General features: G+C 46.0%; 1 protein-coding gene across 2 annotated transcripts; it reads left to right on the top strand.

Moving 5' to 3' along the window:
• Nucleotides 1–1,496: 1,496 nt before the first annotated feature.
• tpd52l2b (tpd52 like 2b) lies at nucleotides 1,497–18,892 on the top strand. 2 transcript variants are annotated; one of them, XM_061074797.1, is made up of 7 exons: nucleotides 1,497–1,691; nucleotides 6,769–6,929; nucleotides 7,608–7,756; nucleotides 12,130–12,177; nucleotides 12,698–12,799; nucleotides 17,147–17,195; nucleotides 18,495–18,892. In XM_061074797.1, the coding sequence occupies exons 1-7, from the start codon at nucleotides 1,673–1,675 to the stop codon at nucleotides 18,579–18,581; spliced, it is 615 nt and encodes a 204-aa protein (XP_060930780.1). In that variant the 5' UTR covers nucleotides 1,497–1,672; the 3' UTR covers nucleotides 18,582–18,892. The 2 variants fall into 2 exon arrangements, with proteins under 2 accessions (XP_060930780.1, XP_060930781.1); XM_061074798.1 differs by having other exon boundaries at nucleotides 18,468–18,565.
• The last annotated feature ends 1,430 nt before the right edge of the window (nucleotides 18,893–20,322 follow it).

Here is a 20,322-nt window from a genome sequence, read left to right as displayed (position 1 = left end):
TAACTCTGTGTACTGAGGGTTTTGTTTGATTTGTTTTCTGTGGAGTTAGAATGTGTTTGAAGACGAGTTGACTGGGGACTGATGACCCCGGTGACCTCTGGGCTGTGATCTGGGAGTGAACTGGTTCCATCTGTTCTTCAGGTCGCTGGTTGGTCCCATCTGCTGACATGGAGGAGGAGGAGTTCATGACCTTTACTAAAGCCAGACACCAGGGGGCGATAGAGACACTCTGGCTTCAGTCTCAGGAGCCGTTGTGTTCTCCATCTTTATTCACAGTCCGGCGTTAGCCTGTTACTTTAGCTGCAGGGATTAAATTAAAGTTTACTTCAATGAAACAATATTTTATCTCTTACATCAAATATCTTGTGATGTGACAAACTTCCAAAACATAACTTCAAACTCTTCAGTGACAAACTGAGGTGACGTCACAAACCTCGATCAGAGCGAATCAGAGTTTCCTCTGTGTGAGTTCAATAAGCACTTTCCTTCATGTGTAGACAGATTCTGGTTTTATTTAATGCAAGAAAAGATGAAATAAATCAGATTTTGTTCACATGTAATTACTGTTTTAATTTACATGATAGATTCGGTTTGTAATGTCACCGCTTGTATTGTCACTGTTTATTTACTTTTTGTTGGTGTCTCTGGATCAGCTTTTTGACTCATTCCAAATCTGAGACGTGACACAGAAAACCTGGATAAGATATTATATTATTTTCATAATATTCTTTTTGACTATTTATTATTCAAGGTATGACGTTTTACAGAATAGCTAAAGCAATACATTTCCACAACAAGACTCATGTCCAGACGATTTGTTTTGTCCAGATCTTAAAGAACCCAATAAGACTTGCTGTCAGCAAAACTATAAAATATTAATATTTTGAAGAAATATAAAATTTTATGTAAACTTTGCTTTATAAAAAAAAATGTAACAATGACTAAAGAAATCTAATTTACAGATTAGTTGACTGATAGATTCAATATAACTGACATATATATAAAAACAACAAAACGTTAAAGCAGCCACATTACACACACTCTGTGACGTCACTTCAGCGCGCCAGAACAGAACTTCCTGCCTGGATTAGAAACATCTTCATAATAAAAGCATAAAAAGACTACACCCAGTTTACTGGACATTCGGAAATGTCCCGGACAATGAGCGGTCCACCGGGGGGGGCTCATGTCCACTGTGTTTTAAACATGCATGAGTCAGCTGTTCCGTTGAGTACTGACAACACACTACATCACTACAGACAATGTGGATTTACATTTTAATATTTTTCTCTCTCCAGTTTAAAAACATTAAAGCGTCAAGTTAATATAATGAATCAATAAGAAATCTCTTTCATAAATCTATCATCCAATGAGGAGTCTGGATAAATGTATAAACTTAAATGTTGTTGTCGCGCCGCTGTGACGCAATCCCTCTCCTGACGCGGCAGCTGAAGGATGAGTCGCAGCTTTTATTTTGAAACCCCGGACCGGACGTGGCTGGCTGGCCGCTCTGCTCTTCTTCTTCTCTGGTTCCGTCGTCGTCGCTGTTTGTTCTGGATCCAGTGAAGACCCGGATCCAGTGAAGACCCGGAATACAAGTCCCGCTGGTCCCAGTTCAGCTCCGTTACCACCAGTTTGACTCCTGACGACACGAACTACGTCACATCTCGTCATGGATCCTGCGAGTCAAGGTAGCGTAAACTGTTAGCTTAGCATGTGTAGCCTAGCTTAGCGCTGGAGACACGTAAACAGCTGCGATACATGTCTCCTCTTGTCCTCAGCTTCATGTGTCCTCAGCTTTATGTGTCCTCAGCTGCCTGTGTCCTCAGCTTCCTGTGTCCTCATCTGTCATGTGTCCTCAGCTTCATGTGTCCTCAGCTTCATGTGTCCTCAGCTTCATGTCTCCTCTTGTCCTCAGCTTCATGTGTCCTCATCTGTCATGTGTCCTCATCTGTCATGTGTCCTCAGCTTCATGTGTCCTCAGCTCTGTCTCATGTGTCCTCAGCTTCATGTCTCCTCTTGTCCTCAGCTTCATTTGTCCTCAGCTTCCTGTGTCCTCATCTGTCATGTGTCCTCAGCTTCATGTGTCCTCAGCTTCATGTGTCCTCAGCTTCCTGTGTCCTCATCTGTCATGTGTCCTCAGCTTCATGTGTCCTCAGCTTCATGTGTCTTCAGCTTTATGTGTCCTCAGCTGCCTGTGTCCTCAGCTTCCTGTGTCCTCATCTGTCTCATGTGTCCTCAGCTTCATGTCTCCTCTTGTCCTCAGCTTCATGTGTTCTCAGCTTCATGTGTCCTCAGCTTCCTGTGTCCTCATCTGTCATGTGTCCTCGGCTCTGTCTCATGTGTCCTCAGCTTCATGTGTCCTCAGCTTCATGTGTCCTCAGCTTCATTTGTCTCCTCTTGTCCTCAGCTTCATGTGTCCTCAGCTTCATGTGTCCTCAGCTCTGTCTCATGTGTCCTCAGCTTCATGTGTCCTCAGCTCCTTGTGTCCTCAGCTTCATGTGTCCTCAGCTTCATGTGTCCTCAGCTTCATGTGTCCTCAGCTTCATGTGTCCTCAGCTTCATGTGTCTTCAGCTCCTTGTGTCCTCAGCTTCATGTGTCCTCAGCTTCATGTGTCCTGAGCTTCATGTGTCCTCAGCTTCATGTGTCTTCAGCTCCTTGTGTCCTCAGCTTCATGTGTCCTCAGCTTCATGTGTCCTCCTTCCCTCAGCTGCATGTGTCCTCAGCTTCATGTGTCCTCCTTCCCTCAGCTTCATGTGTCCTCAGCTTCATGTGTCCTCAGCTTCATGTGTCCTCAGCTTCATGTGTCCTCAGCTTCATGTGTCTTCAGCTCCTTGTGTCCTCAGCTTCATGTGTCCTCAGCTTCCTGTGTCCTCAGCTTCATGTGTCCTCAGCTTCCTGTGTCCTCAGCTTCATGTGTCTTCAGCTTCATGTGTCCTCAGCTTCATGTGTCCTCCTTCCCTCAGCTGCATGTGTCCTCAGCTTCATGTGTCCTCCTTCCCTCAGCTTCATGTGTCCTCAGCTTCATGTGTCCTCAGCTTCATGTGTCCTCAGCTTCATGTGTCCTCAGCTTCATGTGTCCTCAGCTTCATGTGTCCTCAGCCCCATGTGTCTTCAGCTTCATGTGTCCTCAGCCCCATGTGTCTTCAGCTTCATGTGTCCTCAGCTTCATGTGTCCTCAGCCCCATGTGTCCTCAGCCCCATGTGTCCTCAGCTCTCTCTCATGTCAGGATGTGGACATTATCAAAGATAAATGTCCACATCTCTGTCTCATGTCAGTTCTATCAGAGTCTGAAACATGAGCTCCAGGTTATATTGTCTGGACATGTCGTGTAGTCCTGTAGCAGGAACATGTGGGGACATCCAGGCGAGGGGCGGAGCCTGTAAAGCAGCAGGAGGCGGGACCTGACGTATAAACTCTGCTGTGGACAGATCAGTGTTGTTGTTTCCAGCTCCTCCACACGGCGTCGGCCTCATCACCAGAAGATCTGGAATCTCCTGGTGTTTCCAAGTGGACGTCTTCGTCTTCTACGTGTCCGGCTCCTCTTCTTCATCCTGAGATCTTTGTGTTCTTCAGTTTCACGTCACGCGTTAGAAACCTCGTCCACACGTCCTCTCGCTCTCTGGGAAGCTTCCACACATCGTCCTGCTGGTTCCTCACATGGACTCTGACATGTTACACACATGTTACCAGGAGGCGGCAGGAGAAGATCCAGAACATGTCCAGAGACACTGACTCAGACATTTGTTCTCACATCAGGAACATGTGAGGAACATGTGAGGAACATGTGAGGAACATGTGAGGAACATGTGAGGAACATTTCCAGTCTTCAGTGTAAGACTGAAGCTCAAGACAGAATCAGTTCACAGGCTTCAGCCTCTAAAATGTATAAAATCTGAATCTGCACTTCTCAAAAACAACTTTGTATAATCTGAACGTTGGAACCTTCATGAACTAAGCAGGAGACCACATTAGTCTTCTCTGGGTGTCTTGGGAGCATGACGTCAGCAGAATCCCTGTGGAGATGGACTAATGAGACACTTAGAGCCGCCTCCTGCTCTCTGTAGAACCGAGTGGACATCACAGACATGTCACATGTCCTCAGCTTCCTGTGTCTGAGAAGCACCGGCTGTCAGGAAGTGATAAGACTCATCTTGACGACAGAGTGGAGTGAAGGAGGACACGTCTGTCCACCGCCACTTCCTGGACGAGGCTGTGAGTCACACCAGGAAGTGATTCGTCCGAGCTGCTGACTCCTCCTGCTTCGTACTGTATCACATGACCTCTGCGTGTTTGTTGATAATATGAACAGATGTCTGTCACGTGTGTTTCCAGGGTCCATGTTGTTGTTTGTGGTTGTAAACGTTTAGTCTTCCTGTGTTTGAGCAGGACAATAGACCAGAATGCTTTGCAGCAGCGAGGTGGTGATTTGAGGGGCGTGGCCTCTGTGTGTGCAGACTGGTTGGACGACTGGCTGAGGTCAGAGGAACTTCCTGTAACTTCCATGTGCAGCTGATGTTTGATTAGAAGGAGCAGAGCTTGGACTGATAGGATGTTATCAGGGGGCATTCTGGGAAGTGTAGGAAATGTGTGAAGGAGACGTGGAAACATAAACTACATAACCTGTATCTGAGACTCATTATTACTCTTTCTTTCTGTCTCTACGAGCCGTCTGCTGTGACTCTGAATCAATACACCTTCAGGGCGGAGTCAGCGTGAATCCGGATGTAGACTCCACCCCCCACGCTGCCTGCAGATCCTGATCCTCTGAGTCTCCTGCAGCACACGTGTTCCTCCAGCTGCTGACGTGTGTGTGTGTGTGTGTGTGTGTAGTGGTGTGCAACTCATGCTTCAGGTTTATGTTAAACTGCTTGAAGTGAAGTGGAATGATTCTGTTCACTGTTGTGGAAGTTGTTGTGTTCGTAATGTGAGGCGAGAGTTAGGTTTCACAAAATGTTTGTTTACTGGAATATAATTGATTTAAATCCCGGTTGTTAATCCTGGAAAAGCTGGAACTGAAAAACACTGAGACTCGCTCGCTTGTGTTAATCGTCTCTGCTTCAGCTGGGAATAACTACACAACCCCACAGCTGAAGTGTGGGGGTGTGTTCCCACTTGGCCAGAACCTACTGGACCGGATCACAACAGGTTCTGCTGCCTGAGCTCTTCATACATTTAATATAGTTATATATATATTTATATATATATATATGCCATTTGTTGGATCTATGTGTGCTTTTGTTCTTTAAGTAGTTTAATCCTATTCCTATTTCATATCTCTCTCTAGTTTATGTCAGTGTACTTTTTTTTGTAGAAAGTGAAAGTTGAATTTTTTCCCAGATAGAGATCTTGATCGCGATGGAAATCTAGAACCAGTTTCCATTCGTCTGAACCTCGACACTCCTCACAGGTCCGGACTCTAGATTCATGCATCTTCGCTGCTGGAAAGTTCTCACGAGATGTAGTGATGAAGAAAGATGATACGAGTTCTGTTTGTAAAGTAAAGCTGCGTCAGACGTGAACTGAAGACGGACATTGTCCTGAATGTGAGAACCATTAATGATACATTCGGGTAGAAGACGTCCACTTGGAAACACGAGGAGATTCCAGATCTTCTGGTGATGAGGCCGACGCCGTGTGGGAGGAGCTGGAAACAACAACACTGATCTGTCCACAGCAGAGGTTATACGTCAGGTCCCGCCTCCTGCTGCTCTACAGGCTCCGCCCCTCGCCTGGATGTTCCCTCATGATCCTGTTGGTGTGAACGAGTCGGAGCCGACAACCTGCTGCTGTTACACACACACACTGACTACACAACACGTCAGGAACAAGCTGCTGCTGCTACACACACACTGACTACACAACACGTCAGGAACAAGCTGCTGCTGCTGCTACACACACACTGACTACACAACACGTCAGGAACAAGCTGCTGCTGCTACACACACACACTGACTACACAACACGTCAGGAACAAGCTGCTGCTGCTACACACACACACACTGACTACACAACACGTCAGGAACAAGCTGCTGCTGCTACACACACACACACTGACTACACAACACGTCAGGAACAAGCTGCTGCTGCTACACACACACTGACTACACAACACGTCAGGAACAAGCTGCTGCTGCTGGACTTTATGTCTGAGAACAGCTCATGTTTCCGATCTAACAAAACTGTTTCACTGAGCTCATGTTTAGGCCTCACCCCCCCCCCCCCCCCAATCAGAAATTTGATCTGGAACCGGATCAATAAAATCTCCTCCTGTCCAGTCCCTGGATGTTGGGTCCCTCTCCCAGAGTCCCTTCTGGTCTTGTCTCTGTTAGTTGTGTCCGTCTCTTCCTGTCCAGTCCCTGGATGTTGGGTCCCTCTCCCAGAGTCCCTTCTGGTCTTGTCTCTGTTAGTTGTGTCCGTCTCTTCCTGTCCAGTCCCTGGATGTTGGGTCCCTCTCCCAGAGTCCCTCCTGGTCTTGTCTCTGTTAGTTGTGTCCGTCTCTTCCTGTCCAGTCCCTGGATGTTGGGTCCCTCTCCCAGAGTCCCTTCTGGTCTTGTCTCTGTTAGTTGTGTCCGTCTCTTCCTGTCCGTCTCCTGCTGGTCTCACTGGTCTTGTCCTGACCTCAGCTCCTGAGCGTGTCTCTGAAATGGAGACGGAGCAAAACGCCTCCGGGCCTCTAACGCTTCCTCTGGTGTGAAAGTGAACCTCACTTCACTCTTCCATTAACGTCTCCTGTCCCCCCCCCCCCCCCCCCCACTCCTCTCAGATATCAACCTGAACTCTCCTAACAAGGGCCTGGAAGTGGATCACGTAGACGCTGGGCCAGACGTGGTGGTGGAGGGGGGGGCGGTGGCCAACTCTCTCAACCCTCTCCCCCCCGGCCTGACGGAGGAGGAGGCGGAGGAGCTCCGCTCTGAGCTCACCAAGGTGAGAACACCACCAGTGTTTACATGTTACCTTCCATTCATATTCAATTAGAAAACCAAAATCGGAAAATTCGTTTTTCATTTATGGATCTGAAACTAAAATAATATAACGGTTTGTTTTTCGTAGTTTGGACTTTTTGCTCAGATCAAACATAGGAAACGAACTTGGTTTGATATTAAATTTGTATGATTTCCTTGACCCGTCAGTTGTGTTGTGGTGAAACCCTTATTGTTGACATTTGATACACGGATGTGTCATCATATCCTTTATTTCTGTTTTCATCTCCACCTTCACTCAATAATCTATGGTTTAGATTTAGATCAAATGTCACTGTGACCTCAGTGAACACATCTTTTGAAATAACTCAATGATGAGTTTGCTAATCTTCATCAAATACAGTTTATGCGTGTTATTAGATTTCAAGTCTTCACTACACTAACGTACATTATGTGATATTGATGTAAGCTTGGCGGAGGTGAACATCCCTCAGGTGATAATCCAGTTTCTCTGTAGAGCAGCGAGACTCAGAGTAGAAGGATGAGTTGGATCAGATTCTGCAGTGAAGGATCACGAGTGTCATGAATCCACATCTCACGCTGGAGGACGAGCTTCTGATTCCAGCCTCTCTCTCTCTCTCTGTCTCTCTCTCTCTCTCTCTCTCTCTCTGGTGTGTTCCAGGTGGAGGAGGAGATCAACACCCTCCGTCAGGTCCTATCAGCCAAAGAGAGACACGCGGCCGAGCTGAAGAGGAAGCTGGGCCTCAGCCCGCTCAACGAGCTCAAGCAGAACCTCAGCAAGGGCTGGCAGGATGTGCAGACCTCCAACGCGTATGTACTCAGCTCACATCTCATCTGGCTCTGAGACAGATGCTTGTTGTTCTTCTTCTAAAACAGTTTTAATATTCACAACCAGCTTAGGATGAATCCAGGTTCGGTGTAAAGATCAGATGTCGAGCAGCTTCTGTTTCACTCGTTTTTCAACGGATGAGCATTTTATCATTTAACCAACATCAAATAGAAAATCCTTAATATTATTATCATTATCAAGGGGCTGTGACAGTCTGAGTTCAGAGTCTAATTTAATATAATAAATTCATAAGGATGAAGACTGTCAGCGTAAAGGAATGACATCACTACGAGCGTACAGCACGATGAAGACCGAGGCTCCACTGCCAAAAGAATGAGTGTTCATAATATTACAGTTTTAATTTTAGACCCATTAAAACACCTTCATGCAGAAAACTATCTCTGTTGAAACCACCTGGAAATAGCACATTTTATACGGCACATAACAATATATTCTGAAGTGCTCATGAGCAGCAACGTGATGAGGCAGAAGACGGAGGCCTCGGCTCTCTAGACCAAAAAGAATGAATTCTGTAGCCGTTATGTTTTTTATTTTAAATCGATTTAAACAGGATCATGAAAACAGGTTTACAGGTGACGCACCGGATGTTCTACTGTTTTAATGATTGATCACGCAGCAGCAAAACATTATGATTGAGGGACATCTTGATTTAAAGGGACTCTTACCTTTGTTGCATTTGAGAATTACAGCACATTCAAGAAGAAACTTTATTTACAAGCAGACTTACGACCTACTGCCTCCGCGCACGCACGTGAGTTTTTGTTTACCAAAGCAATGGATTCGGATTCAGAAGCACCGGTAAGTTATTTACATTTACATTCACATATGATGACGCGGGCCCGAATGCGCCACAAGAAGCAGACGGAAAACCTGCATGTCCATGCAGCAAACAGACAGGTCTGTCAGCCAATAAGGTCCTTCGGTCCGAAGAATTTTATTGGTTGAAGTTTTCACTAAATATTATGAGAGTGAAATAATTGTTTGTTTTTACTCCTGGTGGGTCTGTCTTGCATTTTAAGTGTCATTACCTTATTAATACCAATTTAACCTTATCCACAAAAAGTGTAAAAATGCAACAAAGGTAAGAGTCCCTTTAAGGAATCTCGATGAACAACAGGGACACAACCTCATGACTTTGAGCCTGCACATGAGTCCCTCAGCACATAATTATGTACGTTATTCAGATGATGATTATCATTGAGTTCATGATCAGCAAACGGAGCCGGGCTGCTCCGACCGGGGGGGGGGGGGAGCAGCGTAACGCCCTCGTGTCTCAGTCTCTAGCTCCGTGAGAAGCTCTGAGACGTTGGGCGAGTGGAGTGAGAGCTCGACCCGTTTGGATCTGTGAGTCTCGCTGTGTTTGCTGCTCGTATCGGAGCTTCTGCTGTTTGCTCTCTCACGCTCTGACTCTGACTCCGACTCTTCTCACCCCCCCACCATGTTTGAGAAGCTGCACGTGTCCCTCGTCTGTGTTTGACTCCGTGTCTGGTCCGAGGTCGGTTATCCGCTGCAGGTCTTACTGTTCCTCTACTCAAGTTGAGTTAGATTCTGTAGAAAAGCACATGAATTGGATTTGGAGATGGTCAGTCCAGATGTGATCGATCCGACCTGTCACGGTTATCAGGCTCATTTTGATATTTGATGAGTTTAGTCTTGTTTATTTGAAAGTGTGTCTGACCCTGATGAGGAACCTGCTGCCGTCTACAGGTTTCTTGGGGGTCTTGAAAAGTCTCATTCTGAGGGAAAGACTATGATGTCTCCTGTCTCTGTCTGTAGTTTGAGAGAGAAGCTGTAGTTTCCAGGTTTCATCTGAATTCAACTACTTCACCTTGTCTTCAGTTGTTGAATTCTGGGGAAGTGTAAGTTATGCTGGGATTTTAATCTCCCCTCATTTACACGTACTGTAGATCTTAAAATAAGAAGAATACATGGAAAGTTTTACAATTTCCTCTTCATCTTAGCAACCTGTAATAACATCTTCAACTTGCCTCAGTGAGCATGTGTGTGTGTGTGTGCAAGCTGAGCGGATAGAACTCAGATGTAGGTAGTAGTTGTAGGTGTAGTTTTATTTTGTTCTAGTACTCATCCGGCCGTCCTTTTAGCAGCAGCCATCAGGAAGAGAGCAGAAATCGACCACCTACATTTAGAAAATCTGAGTCGATCAATAAGCCACTTACTGGTAATGTTTGCACGTGACGTCAGGACCTGAGGGAGGATGGAGGAGATGTTGAGTAGCTGAGGCCGGATGTCGACCGTAAAGAGGCGGTGACTCACCAACATTCATAATAAGTGTTTGTGTGGTGGATATGAATCGTCTCTGGGACATGAAACCAGATGTAGGTAACGGTGAAGCTCGTGGTCCAATCACAGGTTTGTTCCTCAGGTGTTTGTAGTAGAGATGGAGCTTCATGGTTCAAAATGGAAATGAGCTGCTCACAACTTGGACGTATGAACTCTGCTCCATCTGAACAGAACTAATGAGCTCCATAACCAGACGTGTGTGTCTGACCTTTAGTTTCCTCAGGGAGACGTTGTCATAGAGAATCTGAATCTGTGAGTTTCCACGAGACGACTGACGACTGTGAGGTCTGAAGCTCGTGGAATCTTCCACGTGGCTGGAGAAGGAACTGGACTGGTGACATCACAGAGTTACTCTGAACTGACAGCGCACTGTTCTCCACTTTAACACACACACGTCCTCACAAACCACAGCAGCTGCACTGGTCTGTCATGTTTATTCTACATGTACGTATATGCTCACACATCAGTGTGTTCAACCTCGACTACACATAAAGATGGACAGCGAGTCTCTGCAGCTTTCAACACACGTTGTGTATGAGAGAGATTCACACAAAGTTTAGAGGTTTGTGTTTAAAGTTTGTGTTTAAAGTAAAAACCTGTTCAGACCAGAAATAGAGCTGTGGCGTCAAGTTCCCGCCCACACACGGGCTCGACCAATCCTGAGTCAGTCTCAGCTGTCAAACATGACTCACTTATTAAAACCCAACTTATCAGGAAGATAAGAACGACCTGAAATGACAGAAACCACCTTTCACAAACATTCTTTTAACTTCTACTTATATTTCTATAGTTTGGTGCGTCTCCCATCTGCTGACGTGTTATGTAATAACACAGAAACAACAGTTATATCAATGTTAATGACAGCGATGATCTGAGTTAAAGGATTGTTGTCTAACGATTGCAGGACCATCAGTGCTAAACATATATCAAATAAAATTGTATATTTGTAGAATCGTGTTATCTGTATTATCCACGTAGAAACACAAGCCAGAAGGAAATGATTGTTGTTTAGACCAACACCCACACACACAATGCTACACACAGCGCAGGAAGGTGTGTGTTTGTGCAGCTCACCCACACACACACACACACACACACACACCAGACTTCCAACCAGGAGGAAAGGAATGTGAGGGCGAGATAGAGGTAGGGGAAGTGAGAGAGACGGGGTTTTGCTTAGTCATAGGACACGTGATGTCCAAAGAGAGAAATGGGTTATGAATTATGAAAACGCTGGAGGCACAAAGACGTGGAGATGGAAAATCAATCACTCCATTTTAATTGCTGCTGTGCTTTGTTTCAGCTTCAGTCTAAACATGATATATGAAGTATGTTATGGGAGAAATGATTTCAGAATTTAAGAAAATAAACCTTTTCTACGTCCATCACTCAAAAGTTTTAGACCAGGAAAAAATACAACGCTTCCACATACAAGCCTCCAGATGTGAAGAAGAAAACCACTTTGTGTTGAGTTGTTGTGTATTTGTGCTGTGAGACACACAGCAGTCCTAGTGCTGTATGGACAGAGTGTGTGTGTGTGTAGTCACTGTGTTGTACAGTAAGCAGCCTTGTCCTGTTGTCAGTCTGGAGACACACACCAGCCTTGTGTGAGACGAGAGACGTCTCCTGTAGCGCCCCCTTGTGTCCGATCTGGATCCAGAGACAATGACCCACATCTCAGAGACTATTCAACACTTTTAAATGTCATTATTATCATAGTTCCATGCTCCAGAGTACAGTCAAAATGAAATGCAGTTCCTTCTGTGTGTGTGTGTGTCTTTACAGTTAGGCCTCAGCTGGTTATGGATAAGGGAATAGACAATGTGTGTCCTCACGACGACACGTGTGTGTTTGTGAATCTTTAGGAATCATCAGCCGGTTCCTGGCTTATGATTTCTCATTATGTTATGGACTGTAACTCGTCCCCAGTGAGTGAGACAGTACAGATCCTGTCTCCAGCTGCACAGTGTGGTCTCTAGTGTGAGTGTGTGTGTCTGTCCCCTGTGTCACGACCCTGCTGTTGTGTCTCCAGATATCTGTCCGCCTCGGCCACCCTGGATGACATCACCCACTCTGAAGCGTGAGTTGACCTCTCTCTCTCTCTCTCTTCTGCTCTGTGGACGAGCTCAGGTTCTTTACGTTGGGTTTGGGGGGGGAAGCTGCTTTATTATTTTATTTTATTCAGTTCTGCTTTTGCTTGTTTAAAGTGTAAATATTGTTCATAGTTGTGTAAGAAGCAAAATAATATTGAGCTGATTTTACTGACGCACTTTGAATCACTGTTAGATTAGTTTTAATGTTTGTGGTGGAATGCTTTGTTCTAATGTTCCCCTTCTTTACCCCCCCACCCTCCCTTCTGTCTACCTCTCTTCTTTCTTTCTTTCTCTTCATCCATTTTGTTTCTTTCTTCATTTGTCTCCCTCCTCTTCCTCTTCCTCTCTGCCCCTCCTGTCTGCTTCTTTTTCTCCACACTGTCCTACATATTCAACCATCTGCCCCCCCCTCCCTCTTCTCTTTCCATTGTTCTTTCTCTTTGTCTCTCTCTCCCTCCCTCTCTCTCTCTCCCTCCTTCTCTCTCCATCCCTCCGTCCCCTCTCTAGATACAAGAAGACTCAGGAGACTCTTTCCCAGGCAGGACAGAAGACCAGTGCAGCCATCAGCACAGTGGGCGTGGCCATCAGCAGGAGGCTCGGCGATATGAGGTAGAATGAAACGGAGCCAAAATGGCCGACGCTGGCTCGGCTCCAAGAAGAAATGAGCAGAGTGAACAGTGATGAAAGAGAATGATGCTCGACTGAAGATATTCATTCTGAAGCAAATCACTCAACACGACTCATTATTCTCTGGGAAAATGTGGAAAAAGAAAACTTCCTTTCTCACTATGTCAAAGGAAGTGAATTTCCTGGATCAGCCTCCATTGTTCAGATCATATCCAAATTTAATGAGTTCTCTCTTGACCCAAATCCCATGAATCCAACAACATACATGAAAACATGAGCTCCCTGGTGGAGGTAGAAACACAGTTCAATAATAACCATCATTTATAATCTAATCTAAACCAGTTGTAGTCTTATGATCAGGATTCTAGTTCCTTTAACTGAGAACCTTCACATCTTCACTTTGAATCCAGTTGAATCACGAGTCACTGCATCACTGTCCGCTGCTCATCTTCTCTGGAGCTGTGTGTGTGTGTGTGTGTATATATATAAACAATAGATATATATATACACACATGTAAACTGCCTTCTGTTTTGTGACCTCAGCCAGTAGGTGGTGCTGTAGAGAAACTAGGAGACACTAACACTTTCCTAAACTCACAGAGTGGCTCAACACGATTTCATTTGTTTTCACTGAGACACAAAACGTGTGAAAACATCTTCATCACAATCACATCAAACTGAATGGAACCAGTTCGTAGTTTGACTGATGTGTGTCGTTGTCTCACTCGTTGTCAACCTAAACTCACACGTGTGTTGTTTCTGTAACACACAGATGAACAATGAGTGACTTTGTGTTGAGATGAAACCTTGAACCACTAACTCCTTCATGTTCCCTCTGACTCACATCACCGTCTCTCATTGTGTTCAAGTTTCCACTCAGACACACACACTGATGTTTGCTCTTTGTGTGTGTGTGTGGATACGTGTGTGTGTGTGTGTGTAACTGTTTCCTCTCCATGTGTCCGTCTCGTCCTTCGCTGCATGTCTCACGTTGTCCCTGTTCGTCCAAACTGTTTCTCTGATTCAGTTGTTGTTCTCTCAGTAGTTGTTCAGTGTGTAGATGAGTTCATGTTGTGTTGAACTCTGTGGAACGATCATCTTCATTGTTTGTGACGAGGACAGACGACACGTTACTGCAGCTGCTCGAGTGTGAGAGAGGTTCACACTAAACTTACATCAACAGTTTGTGTTTCATATAAAATCATAGACTTTAAAATAAAGAGCGACGACATCTTCACTTCATCAGAGAGGAAGACGTCTGTAATATCTGCTTCAGTGTGAACAGGACGTGTCCTCCTGCTGTCGTCTGTCTCTGGGGTGACGCTGATGTGTCTCACCTGCTGTCTCACCCACTGTCTCACCTGCTGTCTCACCCACTGTCTCACCTGCCGTGTCTCACCTACTGTCTTACCTGCTGTCTCACCCGCCTTGTCTCACCCGCTGTGTCTCACCTGCTGTGTCTCACCCCCTGTGTCTCACCTGCTGTGTGTCACCCGCTGTGTCTCACCTGCTGTCTTACCTGTCTCACCCGCCTTGTCTCACCCGCTGTCTCACCCGCCGTGTTTCACCTACTGTCTCACCCACTGTCTCACCCGCCTTGTCTCACCCACTGTCTCACCTGCTGTGTCTCACTCACTATCTCACCCTCCATGTCTCACCTGCCGTGTCTCACTCACTGTCTCACTCACTGTCTCACCCGCTGTCTCACCCACTGTCTCACCTGCTGTCTCACCTGCTGTCTCACCCGCTGTCTCACTCGCTGTCTCACCCGCCGTCCTCCTCCTCCTGGGTTGTCCTTTGATTTGTCCTTGCTGCTGCTGCTTCTCCTCACTCTCTCTCTCTCTTTTTCTCTGGAATGGCTGCCTTGGTTTTCCCTGCAGAGCTCTACCTTTCTCGAATTCCTTTGGGTAAGACTGACACCTTGTGGTCATGTGGTGAACTTCAGTGAATCTCTGTGTTTAGGACACCGTGTGTTTCCTCCTGCACACGATGTGAGGCTGGTTGACCTCTGCTGTGGTTTTAATTATGTTAGTTTCTTTAACCCTCACAAACTGAGCAGTGCATTGATCAAACATGCACAAGTTCAATAAAACCTGAAACCCCTTCTGACCAGTTTATGATGGTGGAACCTTCAGGACCCCAGCTGCTCTCAGGAGAACCTCCTGGGTTCTGCTCTCAGGTGAACCTCCTGGTTTCTGCTCTCAGGAGAACCTCCTGGTTGCTGCTCTCAGGAGAACCTCCTGGTTGCTGCTCTCAGGAGAACCTCCTGGTTGCTGCTCTCAGGAGAACCTCCTGGTTTCTGCTCTCAGGAGAACCTCCTGGTTGCTGCTCTCAGGAGAACCTCCTGGGTTCTGCTCTCAGGAGAACCTCCTGGTTGCTGCTCTCAGGAGAACCTCCTGGTTGCTGCTCTCAGGAGAACCCACTGGTTTCTGCTCTCAGGAGAACCTCCTGGTTGCTGCTCTCAGGAGAACCTCCTGGTTTCTGCTCTCAGGAGAACCTCCTGGTTGCTGCTCTCAGGAGAACCTCCTGGTTTCTGCTCTCAGGAGAACCTCCTGGGTCCTGCTCTCAGGAGAACCTCCTGGGTTCTGCTCTCAGGAGAACCTCCTGGTTGCTGCTCTCAGGAGAACCTCCTGGTTGCTGCTCTCAGGAGAACCTCCTGGTTGCTGCTCTCAGGAGAACCTCCTGGGTCCTGCTCTCAGGAGAACCTCCTGGTTGCTGCTCTCAAGAGAACCTCCTGGGTTCTGCTCTCAGGAGAACCTCCTGGTTGCTGCTCTCAGGAGAACCTCCTGGTTGCTGCTCTCAGGAGAACCTCCTGGGTTCTGCTCTCAGGAGAACCTCCTGGGTTCTGCTCTCAGGAGAACCTCCTGGTTTCTGCTCTCAGGAGAACCTCCTGGTTGCTGCTCTCAGGAGAACCTCCTGGGTTCTGTGCCAGTCATCGTTCTGCTCATTACAAACTAAGACTCGCCTGGCAAACACAGAATCATGTGCAGTGATTTATCTTTTGTAACTTTTCATTATGACTGAAAACTTAGAGAATGAATAGTTTTTAAGACTGTGGCAGAACTTAGTTTCACTTTGTAAACCTGTGTGATGGTTCAGGACAAATACACAAAGTCTGAGACAGTTGAGTTTGTTGTGTTTGGTTGTTGTCTTTTTTCTGTATGAAGTAATGTCTAAACTTTGACTCGCTGCATTGTGTGTGTGTCTGTGTGTGTCTGTGTGTCTGTCTGTGTGTCTGTGTGTGTGTGTGTGTGTTTTGCCACTGCTTGCTTTATAACACTTGCACTTCTCTGTCTCCTCCTTAACGCTTTCAAAGTAGCAACTATTCCATTCGCCACTCGATAAGTATGCCGGCCATGAGGTAAAGTAACACACTGATCTGCTGCTGTCTGTCTCTGTCTCTGTCTCTCTCTGTCTCTGTCTCTGTCTCTGTCTCTGTCTCTGTGTCTGTGTCTGTGTCTGTGTCTGTGTCTGTGTCTGTGTCTGTGTCTGTGTCTGTGTCTGTGTCTGTGTCTGTGTCTGTGTCTGTCTCTGTCTCTTTCTCTCTGTCTCTGTCTCTGTCTCTGTCTCTGTCTCTGTCTCTGTCTCTGTCTCTGTCTCTGTCTCTGTCTGTCTGTCTGTCTGTCTGTCTGTCTGTCTGTCTGTCTGTCTGTCTGTCTGTCTGTCTGTCTGTCTGTCTGTCTGTCTGTCTGTCTGTCTGTCTGTCTGTCTGTCTGTCTCTGTCTCTGTCTCTGTCTCTGTCTCTGTCTCTGTCTCTGTCTGTCTGTCTGTCTGTCTGTCTGTCTGTCTGTCTGTCTGTCTGTCTGTCTGTCTGTCTGTCTGTCTGTCTGTCTGTCTGTCTGTCTGTCTGTCTCTGTCTCTGTCTCTGTCTCTGTCTCTGTCTGTCTGTCTGTCTGTCTGTCTGTCTCTGTCTGTCTGTCTGTCTGTCTGTCTGTCTGTCTGTCTGTCTGTCTGTCTGTCTCTGTCTCTGTCTCTGTCTCTGTTTGTCTCTGTCTTCTGATTTATTGAACCAAAGCTTTAATCTGGTCCAATCAGATTGGAGCGATGTTCACCAACCTGTTATTTTATGTAACATGTTTATTTAGAATTTGGCAGGAGACGTGAGTCATTAGTTTATTTCATAACGATCGTCTGGTTCTCTAACGAGCTGCTGTGAACTCGTTGTGTTAAACCACATCTAGAAAAACATTCATTGTAAAAAGTCACGCGTGTAAAATGTTAACTGTTGTTTTATGTTTCTAGTTTTCTGTCTCTTCTGTTTTCATGAGTTATAGTTATTTCATTTTCATGCGATACTAACATGAATGTAATTGTGTTTCTGTTCTTCAGGAACTCTGCGACCTTCAAGTCGTTTGAGGACAAAATGGGGAACCTGAAGGTGAGCTTGAGTTCCACAGAAGTTATTAATACGTTAATCAGGAATATGTATCCACTCAGGGTAGGGTTGCAAAATTCCGGGAATTTTCAAAGTTGGAAACTTTCCATGGGAATATACGGGAATATACGGGAATATACGGGAATATACGGGAATATACGGGAATTAACGGGAATTAACGGGAATAAACTGGAAATGTTGTGGGTAATTTATACTAACTGTATTTACCTTGTCATATACAGACATAAATATAAACATTTTGTTGTGTCATAGGCTGATTTGAGCCCTGAGGAAACTTTGGGCACTTGACTATATGCTTCTGCATCGTTGTGTCATTCTTAACATAGGTCTTTGCACAGTATTTGCAAATGTACACAGCCTTTCCTTCTACATTGGATGAGGTGAAATGTCTCCACACATGAGAGAGTGCACGTGGCATTGTTCTGTAGAATAAGATGAGAAAAAAGTTTGTAAAAAAACACTAATGCAATGCCAGAGATATAAATAGTTAGACAAACAATTGGAATCGTCTGTAAACATATTTTACAATTGATGGATAAATGAATGGAAATAGTCTAGATGAACAGATGAACAATCCTCAATCAGCATGCTAATATATTTCTCCAGTAATATCATGGAAACTTACCTGACTAGTCCTTCACTCTACAGCAGGCCTCAGTAGCCCTGCTGTAGAGTGAAGCATGCTGGGAGTTATCTGTGCATGTGATGGAAGAATGACCAGTGGAGGGTTGAAACTCAACGTTCCATACATCTTTAAAATAGAGTTTTGAATGATGTTTTTTTTGCTCAGCGTTTAATTTGCATAGTTTTGTTTTTTTTCAAAATTCCCGTGCTTAATATTCCCGTGGAAAGTTTCCGGAAATTTACCTGGAATTTAGCTGGAAAGTTAAGTTGAATGTGAAAAGAACATATAAACTTCTGAGGAAGAAATATTATTTTAACCATCTGATATTTATGTTGTAACATCACAAACGTACAAAGTGTTAATTTGGTGATTTCACCGACTTTAAGTAAAATTCATTTTGTTTGATTTCAGAGATTTAATTGATTTTATTCCATTTAAGTTAAAAGTATCGTTGAAGGTCAAGAGATTCACTACAGATCTATAGAATCACGCTTATCAAATGAATTCATGTTTTCAGATCAGAGCTAAAACTAAAACATTCTTATTATTGATAAACCAACAATCTTTCATGTCCCTCATTGATAAGTTCTATGTCTCCAGTGTTTATTTGAATCGCTCACCAGGAGCAGTAACGACTCTTTGCTCCGTCTCCGCAGTACAAGGTCGTCGGCGCCCGAGGGAACGGGGACGCCATCGGCTCCCCCCCCGACACCACGCCCACTCAGGAGAACCCGCCTTTCTGAACGCACCCCGCCTCTTCCACTTCCTGTTCCTCCTCCTCCCCCCCCCCCCTAGCTGCCACCTTCCTTCATGACCTGAGACTGTACTGTTATCACCTCACACGTCAGGGTCCGCCCTGACCTTTGACCCTCCACCTCACCGCCTCACCTCCACTCACTCGCCCCAAAGCGCCGAGCGGCGGAGGCGGCGGCCTTGTGAATTTGAGGTCGGAGGTCAACCTTCACTCCTCTGCATCGCTGCGGAAAAAATAAATTGTTGATCTCTCGACCGGAATAATTTACAGACTCGTCGCCTTTAGTCACATGATCACTTCCCCCCCCCGGTCACTTCCCCCCCCCCGGGTCACTTCCTCACGTCCACATTCGCCATGAAAACGCATCAGCTGATCATCGAGGAAAACTGAGACGTCAGATTTCTCATTTTGGCCTCGAGTTGTTTTAGAAAGATTTGATCCCCAGACGTCACGAAGCCCGAAGCCAGTTCAGTTAGTTTATTAAGATTTGATCAAATTGATTCGTCGTCACATTCGATCCGACGTTTCCCTCGGGTGGGGTGGGGGGGGGGGGGTGGTCTAACCCTGCAGACTGGGGGGGGGGTGGTCTAACCCTGCAGACTGGGGGGGGGGGGTGTGTGGTTGGTTATGGGCGTAAGAAAAACCGTTGATTCGCTGCTTGACTCTAATATTTCTGTCAACTTTCTCTCTGCCTGCTTCAGTCGTTCCCTTTCTCCCCAACTCGCCCCCAGCTTCACTCACAGGTCAGAGGTCAGAGGTCAGTGGTGGGACTGGGGCGGGGCGGGCGGGGGGGGGTTGACCTGCTACATGCATGTGCTCATCTCATCTCAGCTGAACCATAACGACCAAGGTCTCCTGTAAAAAAAAAAAAACAGAAAAAAATAAAACCTTAAACCATTTTGTATTATAAACTATTTTACACTGCTTTGCATAATGTTTTTACATAACTTTTATCAATATGTATAAATATATATGAATAAATCTATCGTCAGCGGGGGGGGGTAGTGATCACGTTCGGGGGGGAATGATTCAGTTTCACAGACACAGTTGTTTCTGCTCAGATGTTAAAACCAAACGTTTGAGGAACTGACTCGTTCCCGGGGATGTGAAGCCGTCGGGGGGGCGAGCAGGGTCACCGAGGTCGTTTGGTTTCAGACGAGCACGTTGGCGTTCGCCAGCCGATCTGAAACCTTCTCTCGACTGTCTCCTCTCCTGTCTCCTCTCCTGTCTCCTCAGCTCCTTCCCTCGCTTCCTTCCCTTGACGATAGAGACGATGCTTGGCGGTGTAACTCTATCGGCGCTCTTCTATCGGCCTTACTCACTTTAACCGTTTCACCCGTTCTGTAGAACTCCAGGTGTAGTTTGTTTTGTACGTATTTGTGTTTGTTGAACAGACCGGTTGGATGAAGGAAGGGGGGGGGGGGAGGGGGGAGGAGTCTGACAGGTCCTTTAACAAACATCTGCTGAAGCTTCGCCAACGAGCCCTCGATGCACCTCTGTTAACACACTACATGTCCTGATGGTGCACACACGCTGCACCACGCCAAAAGACACACACAATCACAGTTGCTCTTATTGTTGTTGACCTGCACCGCCCCAGCACTCACACACTCACACACTCACACAAACACACACACACACACACATGTTGTGATGCTCTCAGGCGTCTCTGAGTCGTGCAGCACCGTCACTTTGCTCTTGAATATGGAAAAAGAACAACACCTTCTAGT

Source organism: Limanda limanda, chromosome 7 (assembly GCF_963576545.1).
Source record: "Limanda limanda chromosome 7, fLimLim1.1, whole genome shotgun sequence".
Taxonomy (NCBI): domain Eukaryota; kingdom Metazoa; phylum Chordata; class Actinopteri; order Pleuronectiformes; family Pleuronectidae; genus Limanda; species Limanda limanda.
Note: the sequence above shows the minus strand (reverse complement) of the source record. Positions and strands in the feature narration are given on the sequence as shown.